The following is a 16,246-nucleotide window of genomic DNA, read 5'->3' as shown; positions in this document are numbered from 1 at the left end:
CTACCGATGTTTCAAGTAATGAGAATGTTTTCTGGACCTTAGCATAAGGTTCTCTCTTATCTGCAGCCAGCTCTCCCTTGCTGTGTATCTTTGTGAGTATTTTAATGGAAAGTGAGAGAAGGCATATTAGGCATTGCTAATTTGTTGCTCTAATAAATCAGAGATCCTCCCAACGCCCTGTACTTCAAATGGGTCCTTTTCCCTCCAATGAAGATCATATATTAGGTTTTATATTACTTGCTATATTACATTTATCATTTGCTATTTATTTATTAATACGTGTTGTTATCATTTATTATTTACAAATAAGTATTTTGATGACAATGTTTTCTAGATCTGTTAGGTTTATTTTGAGATCTTTAACATTTTCTCTCTATTTCAAAAATATAGGAGAGTGGTAAGAAAGTACAAAGAACTTTTTAAAAAATCTTGAAGCATTTAAGAATAAGTTGCTGACAGGATGCCTCATCATCACTAAATGTGTCAGTGTGCATGTCCTAAAACAAGGACATTCCCCTACATAGCCACAATGTTGCAGCTGAGTCAATTCTGACTCATTTAATATTTGTTCTTTTGTGACTGCCTTATTTCACTCAGCAGCCATGAGTTTTCAAGATTCATTCATGTTGTAACATGCGTCAGGACTTCATTTCTCTTTATGGCTGAGTAGTATTGCATTGCATATATGTACCACATTTCGTTTATCCGTTCATATGCTGATGGACATTGAGGTTGTTGCCATCTTTTGGCTATTGTAAATGTTGCTGCAATGAACATTGGCGTACATGTATCTGTTTGTGTACCTGCTTTCAATTCTTTTGGGTATATACCTAGGAGTGGAATTGTTGGACATATGGTAATTCTATATTTAACTTTAAAAAAAAAAAAAAAAATTTTTTTTTTTTTTAACTTTTTAAGGAACCTCTAAATTGCTTCCACAGCAGCTGCACCATTTTACAATTCTACTAGCAAGGGATGAGGGCGCCAGTTCTTCTACATCCTTGCCAACACCTATTGTTTGTTTTTTTGATCACGGCCATCTTTGTGGGGGTAAAAGTGGTATCTCATTGTTGTTTTGATTTGTAGCTCAGCTGCTAACTGAAGGGTTGGAGGTTTGAGCCCACCCAGCTGCTCTGCAGGAGAAAGACCAGGGGATCAGCTTTTGTAAAGATTACATTCAAGAAAACCCGATGGGGCACCTCTATTCTGTCACAGGAAACTCTGGTGGCGAAGTGGTTAAGGGCTACAGCTGCTAACCAAAAGTTTGGCAGCTCAAATCCACCACGCACTCCTTGGAAACCATATGGGGCAGTTCTACACTGGCCTATTGGTCGCTATAAGTCAAAATCGACTTGATGCACCTAACACCAACAACAATGGCTAATGATGTTGAGCATCTTTCACATGCTTTTTAGCCATTTGTATTTCTTCTCAGCTAAAAAGAGTAACCAAGTTGGCGGACCCGTACTTCCAGATTTCAAAACTCACAACAAAGCTACAGTAATCAAGACAGAGTGGTTCTGGCATAAGGACATACATACATAAATGGAACAGAACTGAGAGTCCAGAAATAAACTCTCACATTTACAGTCAATTTATTTTCAACAAGACAATTCAATGGGGGAAAGAATAATCTTTTCAACAAATGATGCTGTGACAACAGGATATCTATATGCAAAAGAATAAAGATGGGCCTCTTTTTCAGACCATATAAAAAAATTAACTCAAAGACCTAAATTTAAGAGCTAAAAATGTAGAACTCCTAGAAAAAAACAGGAATAAATCTTTGTGACCTTGGGATTAGGCAACGATTTCTTAGATATGATACCTAAAGCACAAGTAACGAAAGAGGGGAGAAATAGTAAAATTCTGTCTTGGACTTCATCAAAATTTCCAAGGACACTCTCAAGAAAGTGAAAAGACAATCCACAGAATGGGAGAAAATATTTGCAAACTTTATAGCTGATAAGGTTATAGTATGCAGAATGTATAAAGAACTCTTACAACTTGACAACGAAGAGACAAATGAACTAACTAAAAAATGGGCAAAGGATTTGAATAGACATTCCTTCAAAGAAGATATACAAATGTCCAATTAGCACATGTAAAGATGCTCAACATCATTAGTGACTTTTTTTTTTTTCACTGTGATTTCGGTGAAATTAGTTTCTTGTTAAGCAGTTTATACACACACCGTTTTGTGACACTGGTTGTCAATATCATTAGTGACTGCTGTTGCTGTTGTATGCCGTTGGGGTTGATTCCAACTCATAGCGACCCTATAGGGCAGAATAGAGCTATTCCACAGGTTTCCTAGGCTGTAATCTTTATAGGAGCAGATCACCAGGTCTTTTATCCCACAGAGCCACTGAGTGGGTTCAAACTGCTGAAATTTGGTTAACAGCTGAGCGCTTAGCCATTGTGTCACCACTTCATTAGTGACTAAGAAAATGCAAATCAAAACCACAATAAGATAGCACATCACATTCGTTAGGATGGCTGTAATAAGAAAGATGGACAATCACAAGTGTTAGCAAAGAAATGGGTATCTTCATGCATTGCTAGAGGGAATGTAAAATGGTGCAGTCGCATTGGAAAACAGTTTGGCAGTTGCTCAACAAGTTAAACATAGGGTTATCATATGATCTAACAATTCTACTCCTAGGTGTATGTCCAAGAGAAATTAAAACTTATGTCCACATACCAGCATTATTCACAACAGCCAAAAAAGTGGAAACAACCCAGGTGAACATCAACTGATGAACGGATAAACGAAATGTGGTATATCCATATAATGGAATAGTATTCAGTCATAAAAAGAATAAAGTACTGTTACATGTTACAACATGGATGAACCTTAAAAACATTATGCTTTGTGACAAAAATCATTCACAAAAGACTATGTATTATATGGGTCCATTTATATGAAATGTCCAGAACAGGTAAATGCATAGAGGCAGATTAATAGATTAGTAGTGGTTAGTAGATTAGTGGTCTCCAGGGACCACTGGGAGCGGAGAATGGAGACTGAACTGCCAATGGGTAAGGAGTTTTCCCATTTGCTTTTTGAAGATGATGAAAATGTTCTGGAATTAGATAGTGGTGATAGTTGCACAACTTTATGATATGCTAAAAAAACCAAAACAAAAAAACCCACTGAATTGTACACTTTAAAGGAGCAAATTTTATGGCATATGAATTATACCTCAATAAAAAAATCCTGATGTTATAGGAAAAAAAGCAACTTTGGAAGTCATAAAAAAAAGGTTTTAAATTAAATTTGATTTTTTAGTCCCCACCTGATATTTACTACCTTCAAGGTAAAGATAGTTTGCATTCTACACGGGCGAGTGCGTATATTGTACACTCCAAAAGAATGTTTCCTTTTATCTGTTTATTTAGAAAGCTGGTACCTGGCAGCCATCCTGATTAATCCACTTGTGCTGCACTTCATCTCTAGCACAGTCACTGAGGCCAGCGTGGTAAGCAAGGGCGGCAAGGCCATTTTTCTTTAATGTCTCAGCCATTGTGTCACATTCTCGCCTGGAGAGGCAGTAAATTATCCCTGAGTCATCTGCCAAGAAACCAAACAGTATTGCAAAATGAGGACTTTTAACATAAATAACAACACAATTTGCCTTATGTTCTTAGAAACATCCACATGCTGCCACTGAGTCATTCTAACACATTGCAACCCTACAGGACAGAGTAGGGCTGCCCCAATAGGGTTTCTAAGGCTGTAAATCTTTATGGAAGCAGACAGCCACATCTTTCTCCCATGGAACCACTGGTGGTTTCAAACCTCTGATCTTTTGGTTGGCAACCGAGCACTTTAACCATTGTGCCACCAGGGCTCTGGCCTTCGAAACACAGGAAACACAAATAGATCTCCCCAGTTTTCTTACAGTGGAGAAAGATCACACAGGCAGACTAATCCAAGCAAGGAATTCACGTGCACTAGAAATGAGGTTTGGTTTTTAATCCCAATCTTGTTAATGACTCATTAGGTGAAACTTGACAAGTCCTGGCCCCTCCTTCGCACCGGCTGTACAATAGGAAGGCGCCCTTTATACACACTTCCTAGAAAGCATGTGGCACTATGTATCAAGATTCTTAAAAATGTTTATACCCTTTGACGCAGTTTCCTTCTAGGAAACGAACCTGAAAAATAATTTGAAGCAGTGCACGTATTTACGCAAAAAGTTTTCTTACGCTTAAACAAAATGAGAAAACACCTAATGGCTAACATTAGAACACTTAGGACAGTACATTGTGAAGTGAAATATACTGTAACTATTATAGGTATTTCCTAAGTCTTCAAAAGGCATGGGAAGATGCTCATTAAATAAAGCAGATTAAGGGCACAAACATTTTATATACATATATATATACAGACACGCAAGTTAAGGAAATAAGCCAAAATTTTAAGAAAATAAGCCAAAATAATAGCAATGACTTACTTTTAAAACTTTGAGTCAGGTTTATCTTTATTTTTTTGTGTTTTTGTTGCTTTCTAAATTTTCTTCGGTGAGCATCTATTATATTTATTATTGTTTTTAATGTATGTCATTTTTAAAATCAGAAAATAAAAGGTTTAAAAATTCTGTGGCACAGCCAAAGGTACAGAAGTGCACACTAAGCTATTCATATTTGCTGCCTTGCAGAGATAGGCCTGTAAAGGGAATAACTGAGGTTTTCTGGGTATATCTCTTCATGGTTTGATTTGTTCAAATAAGCATGTCTTCTAATTTAAAAAAAATAAAAAGAAATGTTTAACAAAAAAATTCTCCATAGAAAAGTGGATAAGGGGTTACAGGGAAAACTGCTATGAATTTCAGAATCTCATTTTGGTTGATATAACTAAAAGACAGATACAGTTGGGAGAAAGCACTAAAACAAAGAACTGTAAAATTCATATGCCGTTAAAAGCCAGAGAAAAGACACTAAAACCAAGAATTAAAATACAGGTGTGTAGGAGAGAGTATTTAATATATTTTTGGTTAGAGTTTATTGTCATCAAACCAAATGAGATTTTACAATTTCTAGAACTGAAAGAGCTGCAATATTCTCCTCTACCAAAAGCAAGCTAGTGCTATCAAACCGAGAAAAGAAATGTTTAATACACAATTTTACATATTCTACTGCGGTACTAAAAAGACATTTATTTATCACTTCTAGACATAATTCACATGGCGTACTCACATGGGTGATGCTTTCTGATCCATTCTAAGCAATCAAATGCCACCTTTTTAGGCTTTTTGGGTAACACATAGTATTTCAGATTATGTCTGTTAAAACTCATGCTAAACCTGAAAGAAGTCCCAAACACAAAATTAAGTATTATAAGAAAACATAGTTTTAGCCATCTTCAAAAATTAAACACTGATTTTCCACAATGCAAACCTACTGACCAAGTTGTCTTAAGCTGAATATTGTCACTGGTAGCTTATATAATCGAAGACTGAAATGGAAGTTAGGTTAAGGATTAAAGAAAAGACTGGTAAGAGAGACGGAAAAGACCCTATCTATGGGACCAAGTGACAAAAAGTTAGGACTATAGAACTAGATTGGGAACCCTGGTGGCGCAGTGGTTAAGTGTTACGGCTGCTAACCAAAGGGTCGGCAGTTCGAATCCGCCAGGCACTCCTTGGAAACTCTATGGGGCAGTTCTACTCTTGCCTATAGGGTCGCTATGAGTTGTAATCGACTCAATGGCACTGGGTTTGGTTTTGGTTTTGGTAAAACTAGACAACATGTAGAAAAGACAAGTTAGAAGCCCTGTCTCCAAGAAAAGGGTGATTAAAAGCAGAGATGGCTAAAACATTATTTAAAAGATTAAGGAAACATACATATATTTAGGCCACCAATGTTTCCAAATTTGGACTATGTACCAAAAAAAAGGTTGATTGCAGGGCAGTAGAAGGAGCTAAAGCCTTAGAGATCATGTAGAAGACTTTTTTTCTTTTTTTTGATGTTTTACCTGTGTTTTATTGACTATGCAAAGACATTCGGCTGTGAGGATCGTAACAAATTACGGACCACATTGCAAAGAATGGGAATTCCAGAATACTTAATTATGCTCGTGAGGAGGAACCTGTCCATAGAGACCAAGGGGCAGTTGTTCGAACAGAACAAGGGGATACTGAATGGTTGAACGTGTGCGTCAGAGTTGTATCCTTTCACCGTATATATTTTTTTAAATTGTGATTTAGGTGAAAGTTTACAGAGCAAATCAGTTTCTCATTAAACAGTTAATACACAAATTGTTTTGTGACTTTGGTTGCCAACCCCATGATGTGTCAAGACTCTCCCCATGTAGAAGACATTTGGATTTTAATTTTGAATGTGACTGACTCCAAGGCAGATGTGTTCCTCTTCTTCTGGTCTTTTGCTTTTGGCCTCCCATTTATTTAGGGAGCTCATTTTCTCTATTTTTTCTCCCCTTATATTTTCAATCCCCTTCTGTCTCTAAATATATTCTAGGACCACCAATCCTAACAACAACAGAAATTTCTCTTGATTCTACAGTTCACTCCGGCTGGCATTCCACCCCTCTTTCTCTCTCTTGTGCTCTTATCCAATTCACCGTACATCCAATTGAATTCTCATCACTCCCATTCTGGCTTTTGCCACCACCATTTTATCAAAAGTGCTTTCTAAAAGTCTTTAAATCTAAAGAAAGAAAGAGAAATGAAGTCCTGATACATGCTACAACATGGATAAGCCCTGAAAACATTATGCTAAGTGAAATAATCACCCACGAAAGGACAAATATTGTATGATCCCACTTATATGAAACATCCAGAATAGGTCAAGTGTATAGAGACCAAAGTTTATTAGTAGTTACCAGGGTAGGGCAGGAAGGAGGGGGAAAAGAGGGCTCAACGCCTGGGGGGACACTGAGTTTTGGTTAAAGGTGATAGTATAACTTGAGAACGAAATCAGTGATGGCTGAAGAGCACGATGAACATAATTAACGTCACTGAACTGTACGTGTAAAGACTGAAGAAATGTCAAATGTTTGGTTACATATACATTTACCGCAATTAAAAAAAAAAATAAAGAAAGAAAAAACTAAAGAAAGGAGGGAATTGTTATAGTGTCTCTGGCCTTCCACGGACCCTCCACTGCCCCAGGTTCCAATTATCTCCTATCCACAGGGAAGACAGAGAACAAGTAAAAGTTAGAGCACAAAGATATCTGAGTGTGGGTTGATAGAGGGAAACACAGAGAAGACCATAACGGCAATGAGTTATAGGGGGTGGGGATCAGAGGGAGGAAAGATGGGGAATAAAACCGTTGGGTTTCTGTCTTTGTATCTAAATCCAAGTTAAATTTGGACCAGGTTTTGTTGACATCAGTAGGATAAACTCCAGTTTAGTTCTAGAACTAAAGAATGGCTCAACTGGGGGGGTGGGGGAGCAGTTGTGTTTCTGAAGGGACTGCTGCAGGTAAGGCCAAAAAACAGGCAGTAGTGATCTTCCAACTGCTGTTGGTCTACACAGTGGCCTTTTTACAGACCCCAGTCTCTCCGGCTCTGCCACACCTCATTGTTGGCTATCTCTATTGAAAACCCTCTGTCAGCTTCACAACTTTGCACTTCTGTGGTTTTCTTCTTATACCTCTGATTTCTCCATCTCCTTTTCTTCTTCCTTAAGTGAGAGTCATTCCCAAAATGCTTGGCTCTATTCTACATTATCTCCTCCAGGAATCTCACCTTCATTGTGTTAAATGGCATTTATATATCATTCCCACTGGTCCCAACTTTTGCCCCCAGTTTAGACCTCTTTTCAGAGTTCTTAAACCACATTCCAACTTCTTTTTAGACCAGTCATCTAAAATTAGAGTATGCATTCCCCTAAGTGTTCACAAAGACTTTCTAAGGGTACACTTTGCTTTCTAAGAGCAAAGACGATTTTAAAGGAATCAATTTCTAGATCCTCAATTTTCACATGTACTTTTTCCTAAAACTGACTCTGTTTGAGAATATACCTACAGTAAAAACATCCTGCTGGTCTCCTTTGGTAATTTTCCTTTTATAACTGTCCTTCTCCCACTTTCCAAAAGCAAACCACCCACCCACCAACCTTTACTTTTTATCCATCTTGAATTTTACTAGGGTGCATTGCTCTAGAATGTGAAAACCTTTAGTACAGCAAACAAAACAAATTAAAATATAGTATGTGTTATGGACTGAATCATGTCGTCCGTCCATCCCCCCGACCCCAAACAAATGTTGTGAATCCTAACCTCTATGCCTGTGGTATAATTCCCCTGGGAATGGGTTGTGTTTGTTATATTAATGAGGCAGGATTAGTGTAGGGTATATCTTGAGTCAATCTCTTTTGAGATATAAAAGAGATTAAACAAGCAAGTTAAGAAGCAGAAATGTGGGAAGAGGGATACCAAACCACATGAGAAGACTGTCCAAGAGCAGAAGCTAAGAGACAAGGCCCTGCATCCAGAGCCAACAGAAAGCAAAAGCCTTCCCCTAGAGCTGGAGCCGTGGTTTTAGACTTCTAGCTTCCTAAGAAGAATTGATGCATTTCAATTACGGTGTTGGCGAAGAATATCGAATATACCATGGACTTCCAAAAGAACGAATAAATTGTCTTGGAAGAAGTGTAGCTAGAAAGCTCTTTAGAAACAAGGATGGCAATACTTCGTCTCACTTACTTTGGATGTGTTATCAGGAGGAATCAGTCAACGGAAAAAGGCATCATGTTTGGTAAAGGAGAGGGTCAATGAAAAAGAAGACCTTCAAGAGGTGGATTGATAGTAGCTGCAACAATGAGCTCAAATACAGCAACAATTGTAAGGATGGCACAGGGCTGGGCAGTATTTTGTTCTGTTGTATATAGGATTGCTGTGAGTCAGAACGGACTTGATGGCACCCAACAACAGCGGCCTCCTAAACTGTGAGAAAACAAGTTTGCTTGTTAATGCCACCTACCTGTAGTATTTTTGTTATAGTAGCACCAGATAACTAAGACAGAATTTGGTACCTAGAAGTGGGAGTGCTGTTCTAACAAATACTTACAATGTGGAAATGATTTTGGAATTGTGTAATGGGTGTAGGCTGGAAGGTACCTGATAGTAAAAGCCTAGATTGCCTTGAAGAGACTGTTGGTAGAATTATGGACGTCAAAGACAGTTCTGGTGAAGGCTTGTAGCGAAGGGAGATGAGCCATAGAGAAAGTCTCTATTGTCTTAGAGAATACATTATGTTGCCAGCAACAGAAAGTTGCTAGAAATGTGGGTGTTAAATGTGCTTCTGGTGAGGCTTTAAAAGAAAATAGTGAACATGTGACTGGACAATGAAAGAAGGGTGATGTTTTTCATGCAGTGGCAAAGAACTTGTGAGTGATGAACTTGGATATTTAGCTAAGAAGATTTCTAAGCGAGATCTTAAGGAGGCTGTATGGTTTCTCCTTGCCGCTTATAGTAAAATGCAAGAAGACACAGATGGACCTACAAATGAACTGTGCAAAATGAAAACAGAACTGAGCTTTGGAAAATTTTGTTGTACAAACTAAGGACACTTGTCCTAGAGTGTTCACCAAGGATGTGGTTACACGATTTTTTGTTAAAGAGATTAAGCCTGTGACTGATGGACCTAACCAACTACCACAGCAGGAAACCCATCAGCTTAGGCTGACGGTAACAGAGACAGAATGAAAGGAAAAACGCTGTCTGCCTTTGGAATTCTATAGGCAGGAAACAAGCCAAAGGAGCCACATCTGTTGTCCTCCAAGAAAAAGAAAAGGACCATCCTGGAGCAGCTCAGAGATCAGCAAAACTGTTGAAAGGAGCACGAGAAGCTAGGTCTTCTTGATTTCAAAGGGTGAGGCCACTGCCTCCTAGGTTTCAAAGAGTCAGATCTTCATTAACTTGCTTCTGGAGTGGGGGCTGCTGTTAAGGTATGTTGGGGGATAGGGCCACCACCCAAAGCTGAGGAGGTGGGGCTACCATGCCCAAGGGGCAGAATAATGGGGACTGCTGGGGCCTAAGGGGTGGGGTCACCACCCAGACAGACTAGGAGAATGGGGTCGACCAAAGCAAATGGAGCAGAGTTGCCATTCTAGCGGGCCTGGAAGGCAGAGCCTGAAGCCCAGGGCTTAGGGGCCTCCACCCAAAATTTAGAGATCATGGCTAATACCCAGAGTCTGGAGGGCAAGGCCACTGCCTAGACGGTCTGAGAGAACAGGGGATTATTTTCAAGCCTTAAGAGCTAATGTAAATTGTTCTGCTGGGTTTTGGACTTGTTTGGTGCCCATCACCTCTTCTTTCTCTCTGTAAAAACGGCGTGGTGGCAGCATAGTCTGACCTCCTCTTTTAACTTCACAAGGGTGAGAGAGAATCATTATTAGCATCGATAGCCCAAGGTTGATTCCCATCAGGTAGAGGAAGACACGCCTCATCTCTCCAACATTTTTAGCAATTCTGACACCAGTTACCCCTCCCATGGCACTCTCTCTCTTCTTTGCTGGGTTTGATACTCCGTTGCAATGGCCACATAGAACTCACAGACAATACTCATGATTATGGGGTTTATTAGGGAAATTGTCGTTGTTGTGTGCCATTGGGGTGTCCAAGGCTGTCTGCCACATCTCTCTCCCACAGAAGTGGCTAGTGTGGTTTGATTCGCCGACCTTCTATTTAGCAGCAAGGTGCTTGACCACTGTGCACCAGGGTTCCTCATTAGGGAAGTAGCAGGTTACAATTCAGGATCAGAAATGACTCAGAATATAGCTCAATCAGGACAGCCTCTTCTCAGCCATGTCCGCAGGCAAGCCTCTCTCTCTGGCCCTTGGCCCCTTGGGCCCTTGGCCCAGCCTCTGCCTGGCTCAGGAAACTATTCCAAATCTCTAGCTTTGTCAATAAGTGCCTGGGGACACCCCACTCTGCAGTAAGCCTCAGCTCAAAGGCACTCAACTCTCTTACTTTGTGGGTTGACAAGCCTAGCTCTGCTAAGTGCCTGGAGGTACCCCAGTTGGCCAGGAAGCCTCCTGCCCAAAGGTGCTCAGCTCTCCCGCTCTGTGGCTTGGCACACCCACTGTAGCCACCTCACTCCATGGACCAGGAAGCCCACCACACCATCTCGCGCTGGCCTCCGGGTTCTGTTGCTGCTGGTCCTCTGCTGTGCTTGTTGCCATTTCTTGCCATCTGCTATACTACAGGTCTGTCTCCTGGGTCTAGGAGGTTCTCAGCACAGGGATCCCAGGCCAAAGGATGAGCTCTGCTCCTAGCTCTTCTTCTTGGTGGTAGTAGCTCCCCACAAGCTTGCTTCTCTCTCCTTTCATCTCTTGTAAGATGTAAGATGTGACTTGAATAAGGGTGGTGATTTGAGTCACACCCTCTAGTAAGACGGTGACTCAAGATACATTCCACTCTAATCCTGCCTCATTAACATAATGGAGAATTCACCCCCAAATGAGCCATAACCACAGGCATAGAAGCTAGGATTTATAATATGTCACAAAATAGAGGATAATTACATCAGATCACAAAAGACAATTACATTAGACCACAAAATGGAAGATGACTACATCATTACACAACTGCCAAATTACATCATTACTCAACTGCCAATTCAATGAAAATCATGGCCCAGTCAAGCTGATGCATAATCTTAATCATCACAGGTTCCATACACCTTATTTGCATTAGCAGCAAGCTATCCAATCCCCTTGGTGGGCCACAAGCACCTTATTCGCATAGTTTCATCCAATCATTGTATGAAAGTCACAAAGACTATGGCTAGAAGAGCCACATTAAGTAATTCACTCCACTGCAGTCTCTAATTTCTTCCATTTATTATGGAAATGTATACTTTGTGCCTGTTTCACCATTGTATTTTGGAAGCAGATAACCTGTATTCTAGCTTTTACAGGTTCACAGATGAAGAAAAATTTTGCCCCAGGATAGAATACACCCAAGGTCTCACCCACATTTAATTTAGATAATTCAGAAGATGAGATTTGAGACTTGGAGTTGATTTAAGACTTTTGGGATGACGCGATGGGGTGAATGTGTTTTGCGTGAAGCAAAAATATGAATTTTTCAAACTCACAAAAAAGCACCAGACTTACTGGAGAAGCCCCGAGAGTACGGCCCCCAGACACCCCTTTAATTCAGTACTAAGGTCACTCCTGAGGTTCACTCTTCAGCCAAAGATTAGACAGACCCATAAAACAAACAATAATACATGTAGCTCAACCATGTATATGAGACTAAATGGGCACACCAGCCCAGGGGCAAGGACAAGAAGGCAGGAAGGGACAGGAAAACTGAATGAATGGAAATGGGGAACCCAAGGTCGAGAAGGGATAAATGTTGACCTGTCACAGGTTGGCAACCAATGCCACAAAATAATATGTGTATTAATTGTTTAATGAGAAACTAATTTGCTCTGTAAACTTTCATCTAAAGCACACACACGCACGCACACACAAATTTTGGTGGACAAAAGGGTGGAATGTTATGGATTGAACTGTGTTCCCCCAAAATGTGTGTTGTAAATCCTAACCTCTATGCCTTTGGCTATAATCTCATTTGGGAATGGGTTGTTTATGTTAATGAGGTAAAATTAGTTGTTGTATCTTGAATCGATCTCTTTTGAGATATAAAGGAGACTAAACAATCAAACTAAGATGCACAAATGGGGGAAGAGGGATGCCAAGCCACATGAAGACTGCCCACGAGCAGAAGCTGAAAGAGAAAAGGACCTTCATCCAGAGCCGACAGAGAGAGAAAGCCTTCCCCTAGAGCCAGCGTCCTGATTTTGGACTTCTAGCCTCCTAAACTGTGAGAAAATGTATTTCTTCTTGTTAAAGCCACCCACTTGTGGTATTTCTGCTATAGCAGCACTAGATTACTGCAGTGGTTAAGTGCTTGGCTGCCAACCAAAAGGTCAGTGGTTTGAACACACCAGCCCCTCAGCGGGAGAAAGATATGGCAGTTTCTGCTTCCATGAAGATTACAGCCTAGGAAACCCTATAAGGCAGTTCTAGGTAACCCTGGTGGCGTAGTGGTTAAGTGCTACAGCTGCTAACCAAGAGGATGGCAGTTCGAATTCTCCAGGTGCTCTTTGGAAACTCTGCTGGGCAGTTCTACTCTGTCCTGTAGAGTCGCTACGAGTCAGAATTGACTCAACGGCAGTGGTTTTACTCTGTCCTATAGGGTTGCTGTGAATTGGAACTGACTTGAGGGCAATGGGATGGGTGTGGGTGAAGTTTTTTTTTAATCAAAACACCAGAAACTCTTGATGGGGCATCATGTTTTTAACGTGTTTCACATATTTCTGTCAAAGGTGAAGTATAACATTAAGAGTGAGGTGTTTTGGCCCTTTTTTGGATGTTCTGATTTCAGATATACTGAGAGTAAGTTGAGAGGAGTCAAGATGATTTTAACTTCATGACATTTCTTCTTTCATTCCTATTGTCATAGAATGCATTACTCCCGAGAGTATTACAAAACTGCTGCCAAACAATACTGTGATACTACCTCTCTCAATGCAATTTACAAACAAAATGTACAGAGTTCTTTTAGTGTCTGAAATGGCAGAGCATGGTCTACCAGATTGTGGCAAAAAGGGCAGTAGGTAAAAGACTGGTGCGTCCATGGACTATTTTGATCATTCTCAGTTAATTATTTACATTCACTGCTACAGCAAAGGAAAGTAGAGTACTGATAAAATTATTTATTAGGAAAAGAATTTCCTAGGAATACATAGGAAAAAGATAGTCTCATAACTGATTTGAGCTGAGTTGGATATAAGATGGGATGGTAGATGAGCCTCTCTGCTGACAGGAACGCTGCAATGACTACATGAGAGCAGCCTTACTGCCTCTTCTCATGCTTTAGACTCCACTTTCATTTTAGAACAATGTTTTATTCATAGAAAAAGCTTTGGATCAAAAAGAGCTGTTGGCAAGAATGTAAAGAAATGAGAACCCTTATACACTGTCAATGAGAATGTAAGATGGTAAAGCTGCTGTGGAAAACAAAGAGTTACCGTATGACCCAGTAATTCCGTTTTTAGGTATTTACCCCAAGGGAACTGAAAGCACATGTCAACACAAAAACTTATACACAAATGCTCATAACAGCACTGTCTATCAAATGATGAATAGATAAATAAAATGTGAACATCTATAACAATGGAATAGTATTCAGCTATAAAAAAGGATAAAGTAGTGATACATGCTACAACATGGATGACCCTTGAAAACATGCTAAGTCAAAGAAGTCAGGCACAAAAGAGCGGGGAGAGAATGGGAAGTGATTGTTAATAGGCATGGGTATGTCTTTTTGGGGTGACGAAAATGTTCTAAACTTAGATTATGAGGATGGTTGCACAATGCCGAATATGTGAAAAGCCACTGAACTGTATACTTTAAATGGATGCATTTTATGAATTTTATCTCAATAAAGATTAAAAAGAAAAAGGCTTGGATGTTAAAACACTGTATCTTAACTAAAGGGGGTGCTGGATGTTCCATTAAAATGGTAAATATTATTAGGCCCAGAAGGTCCAACCCATGTAACTGTAACAAGATCTATGAGGAAACGGAATCATCTCACCCTCAGCTCTTGTTACTTTCGGAACTAAGGTAGTGGCCTGGGGATGTGTATTAAAAGTTTATTTGACTTACAAAATCAATTCTTTTTTGTACATCTGCAGCCCCAAAGTTTTGACAAAACTACATTTAAAACCTATTACATAATAAAAGCACCTTGTTAAAAATATTTCATTAGAAAAGATGCATAAAACTAACAAATCTGCTTTTCCTAACTCTTCTGAATATACTGGGCAATAGGGTTGTTTAAGTGAAAGAGTAAGAAGAATATTTAACTGTCATTAAACAAATTTTCATAGAACTTTTTTTGGGGTTTATTTCCCAGAAAAAGAAAAGTGAACAACTCTAATGATCTGGCAATGAATTATTTTTGCCAGTTAAGATGGTTTCCAATTCTTTGCTTTCTACAAAATTTAGAGGACCTTGTTGAGCTGTCAGCTGACAGATCATTAAAAATAATTTTTGATGACATGTTATTAAGTAATTTTTGGCATATATGTCAGAAAGAATTCAATAATTGTTACTGCTAAAATAAAATACCTTCCATTCCTATCTATGTGTTTATGTGAGCAATTTTCTCAGTGCTTTTTTTTTTTTACATCTATAAAAATAAAAAGTAGGAACTGACTCAGTTCATCCATAGATACATGAACTAATTGGGAAAAAAAGTCTTATCTCATTTTGAGACATATTCTCAAAGTTTATGATTAATAATTATTTTAAAAAATATTTAAGCTATTCTGACCAATTATGAACTACTGATTGTAATAATTCAATAAAGAAAATTTTGTTATAAAAAACATATTTTTGTTGCAGGTAAATGTGACAGCAACAAGACTTTCATGCATAAAAATATAGTACTTTAGGATAAAATTCTGTGGGGGAAATGAAAGAGAAGTATGAGTTCAAAGAGAAAAAGAAAAAAAATTACAGAATATCTGTAAAAGAATTAAAAAATTTTAATGCATACAAAAGAAGAGATTGAAAAGGTAGTAAAAAAAAAACTCCTAACCAAAAATGGCCCTGGCCCAGATGGCTTTACTAGAGAATTCTACCAAACATTCAGAGAAGAGCTTACACCAGTACTACTCAAACTATTTCGGAACATAGAAAAGGAAGTGATACTTTCAAATTCATTCTATAAAGCGAGCATAACCCTGATACCAAAACCAGGCAAAGACACCACAAAAAAAAAAAAAAAAAGAAAATTACAGCCCAATATCTCTCATGGATATAGATGTAAAAATTCCCAACAAAATTCTAGGAAACAGAATTCAGCACCACATCAAAAAAATAATACACCACAACCAAGTAGGATTCATACCAGGTATGCAGGATGGTCCAACATTAGAAAATCAATCAACATAATCCACCACATAGATAAAAGAATAATACAATCATCTCAATTGACACAGAAAAGGATTTCAACAAAGTCCAACATCCGTTCCTGATAAAAACTCTCAACAAAATAGGTATAAAAGGAAAATTTCTCAACATAATAAAGGGCATATATGCTAAACCAAGGGCCAACCTCATTCTTAACGGAGAGAGGCTGAAAACATTCCCCTTGCAAACAGGAACAAGACAAGGATGCCCTTTATCACCACTCCTATTTAACATTGGGTTGGAAGTCCTAGCTAAAGTGATAAGGCAAGATATAGAAA

At 39.0% G+C, this 16,246-nt stretch overlaps 1 protein-coding gene across 4 annotated transcripts in view; it reads right to left on the bottom strand.

Moving 5' to 3' along the window:
• BLM (BLM RecQ like helicase) overlaps positions 1-16,246 on the bottom strand; it is a 106,896-nt gene that overhangs the window by 35,050 nt on the left and 55,600 nt on the right. For all 4 annotated transcript variants that reach the window (XM_049905604.1, XM_049905602.1, XM_049905606.1 and 1 more), the window contains 2 exons: positions 5,203-5,309; positions 3,414-3,574 (listed from right to left, as the gene is read on the bottom strand). In XM_049905604.1, the coding sequence (XP_049761561.1) occupies positions 3,414-3,574; positions 5,203-5,309 (268 nt within the window). The remainder of the gene's footprint in view (positions 1-3,413; positions 3,575-5,202; positions 5,310-16,246) is intronic.

The sequence above is a fragment of the Elephas maximus genome, chromosome 13 (genome assembly GCF_024166365.1).
Source record: "Elephas maximus indicus isolate mEleMax1 chromosome 13, mEleMax1 primary haplotype, whole genome shotgun sequence".
Lineage (NCBI taxonomy): Eukaryota > Metazoa > Chordata > Mammalia > Proboscidea > Elephantidae > Elephas > Elephas maximus.
The sequence above is the reverse complement of the archived record's forward strand: the minus strand, read 5'-3'. Positions and strand labels throughout refer to the sequence as shown.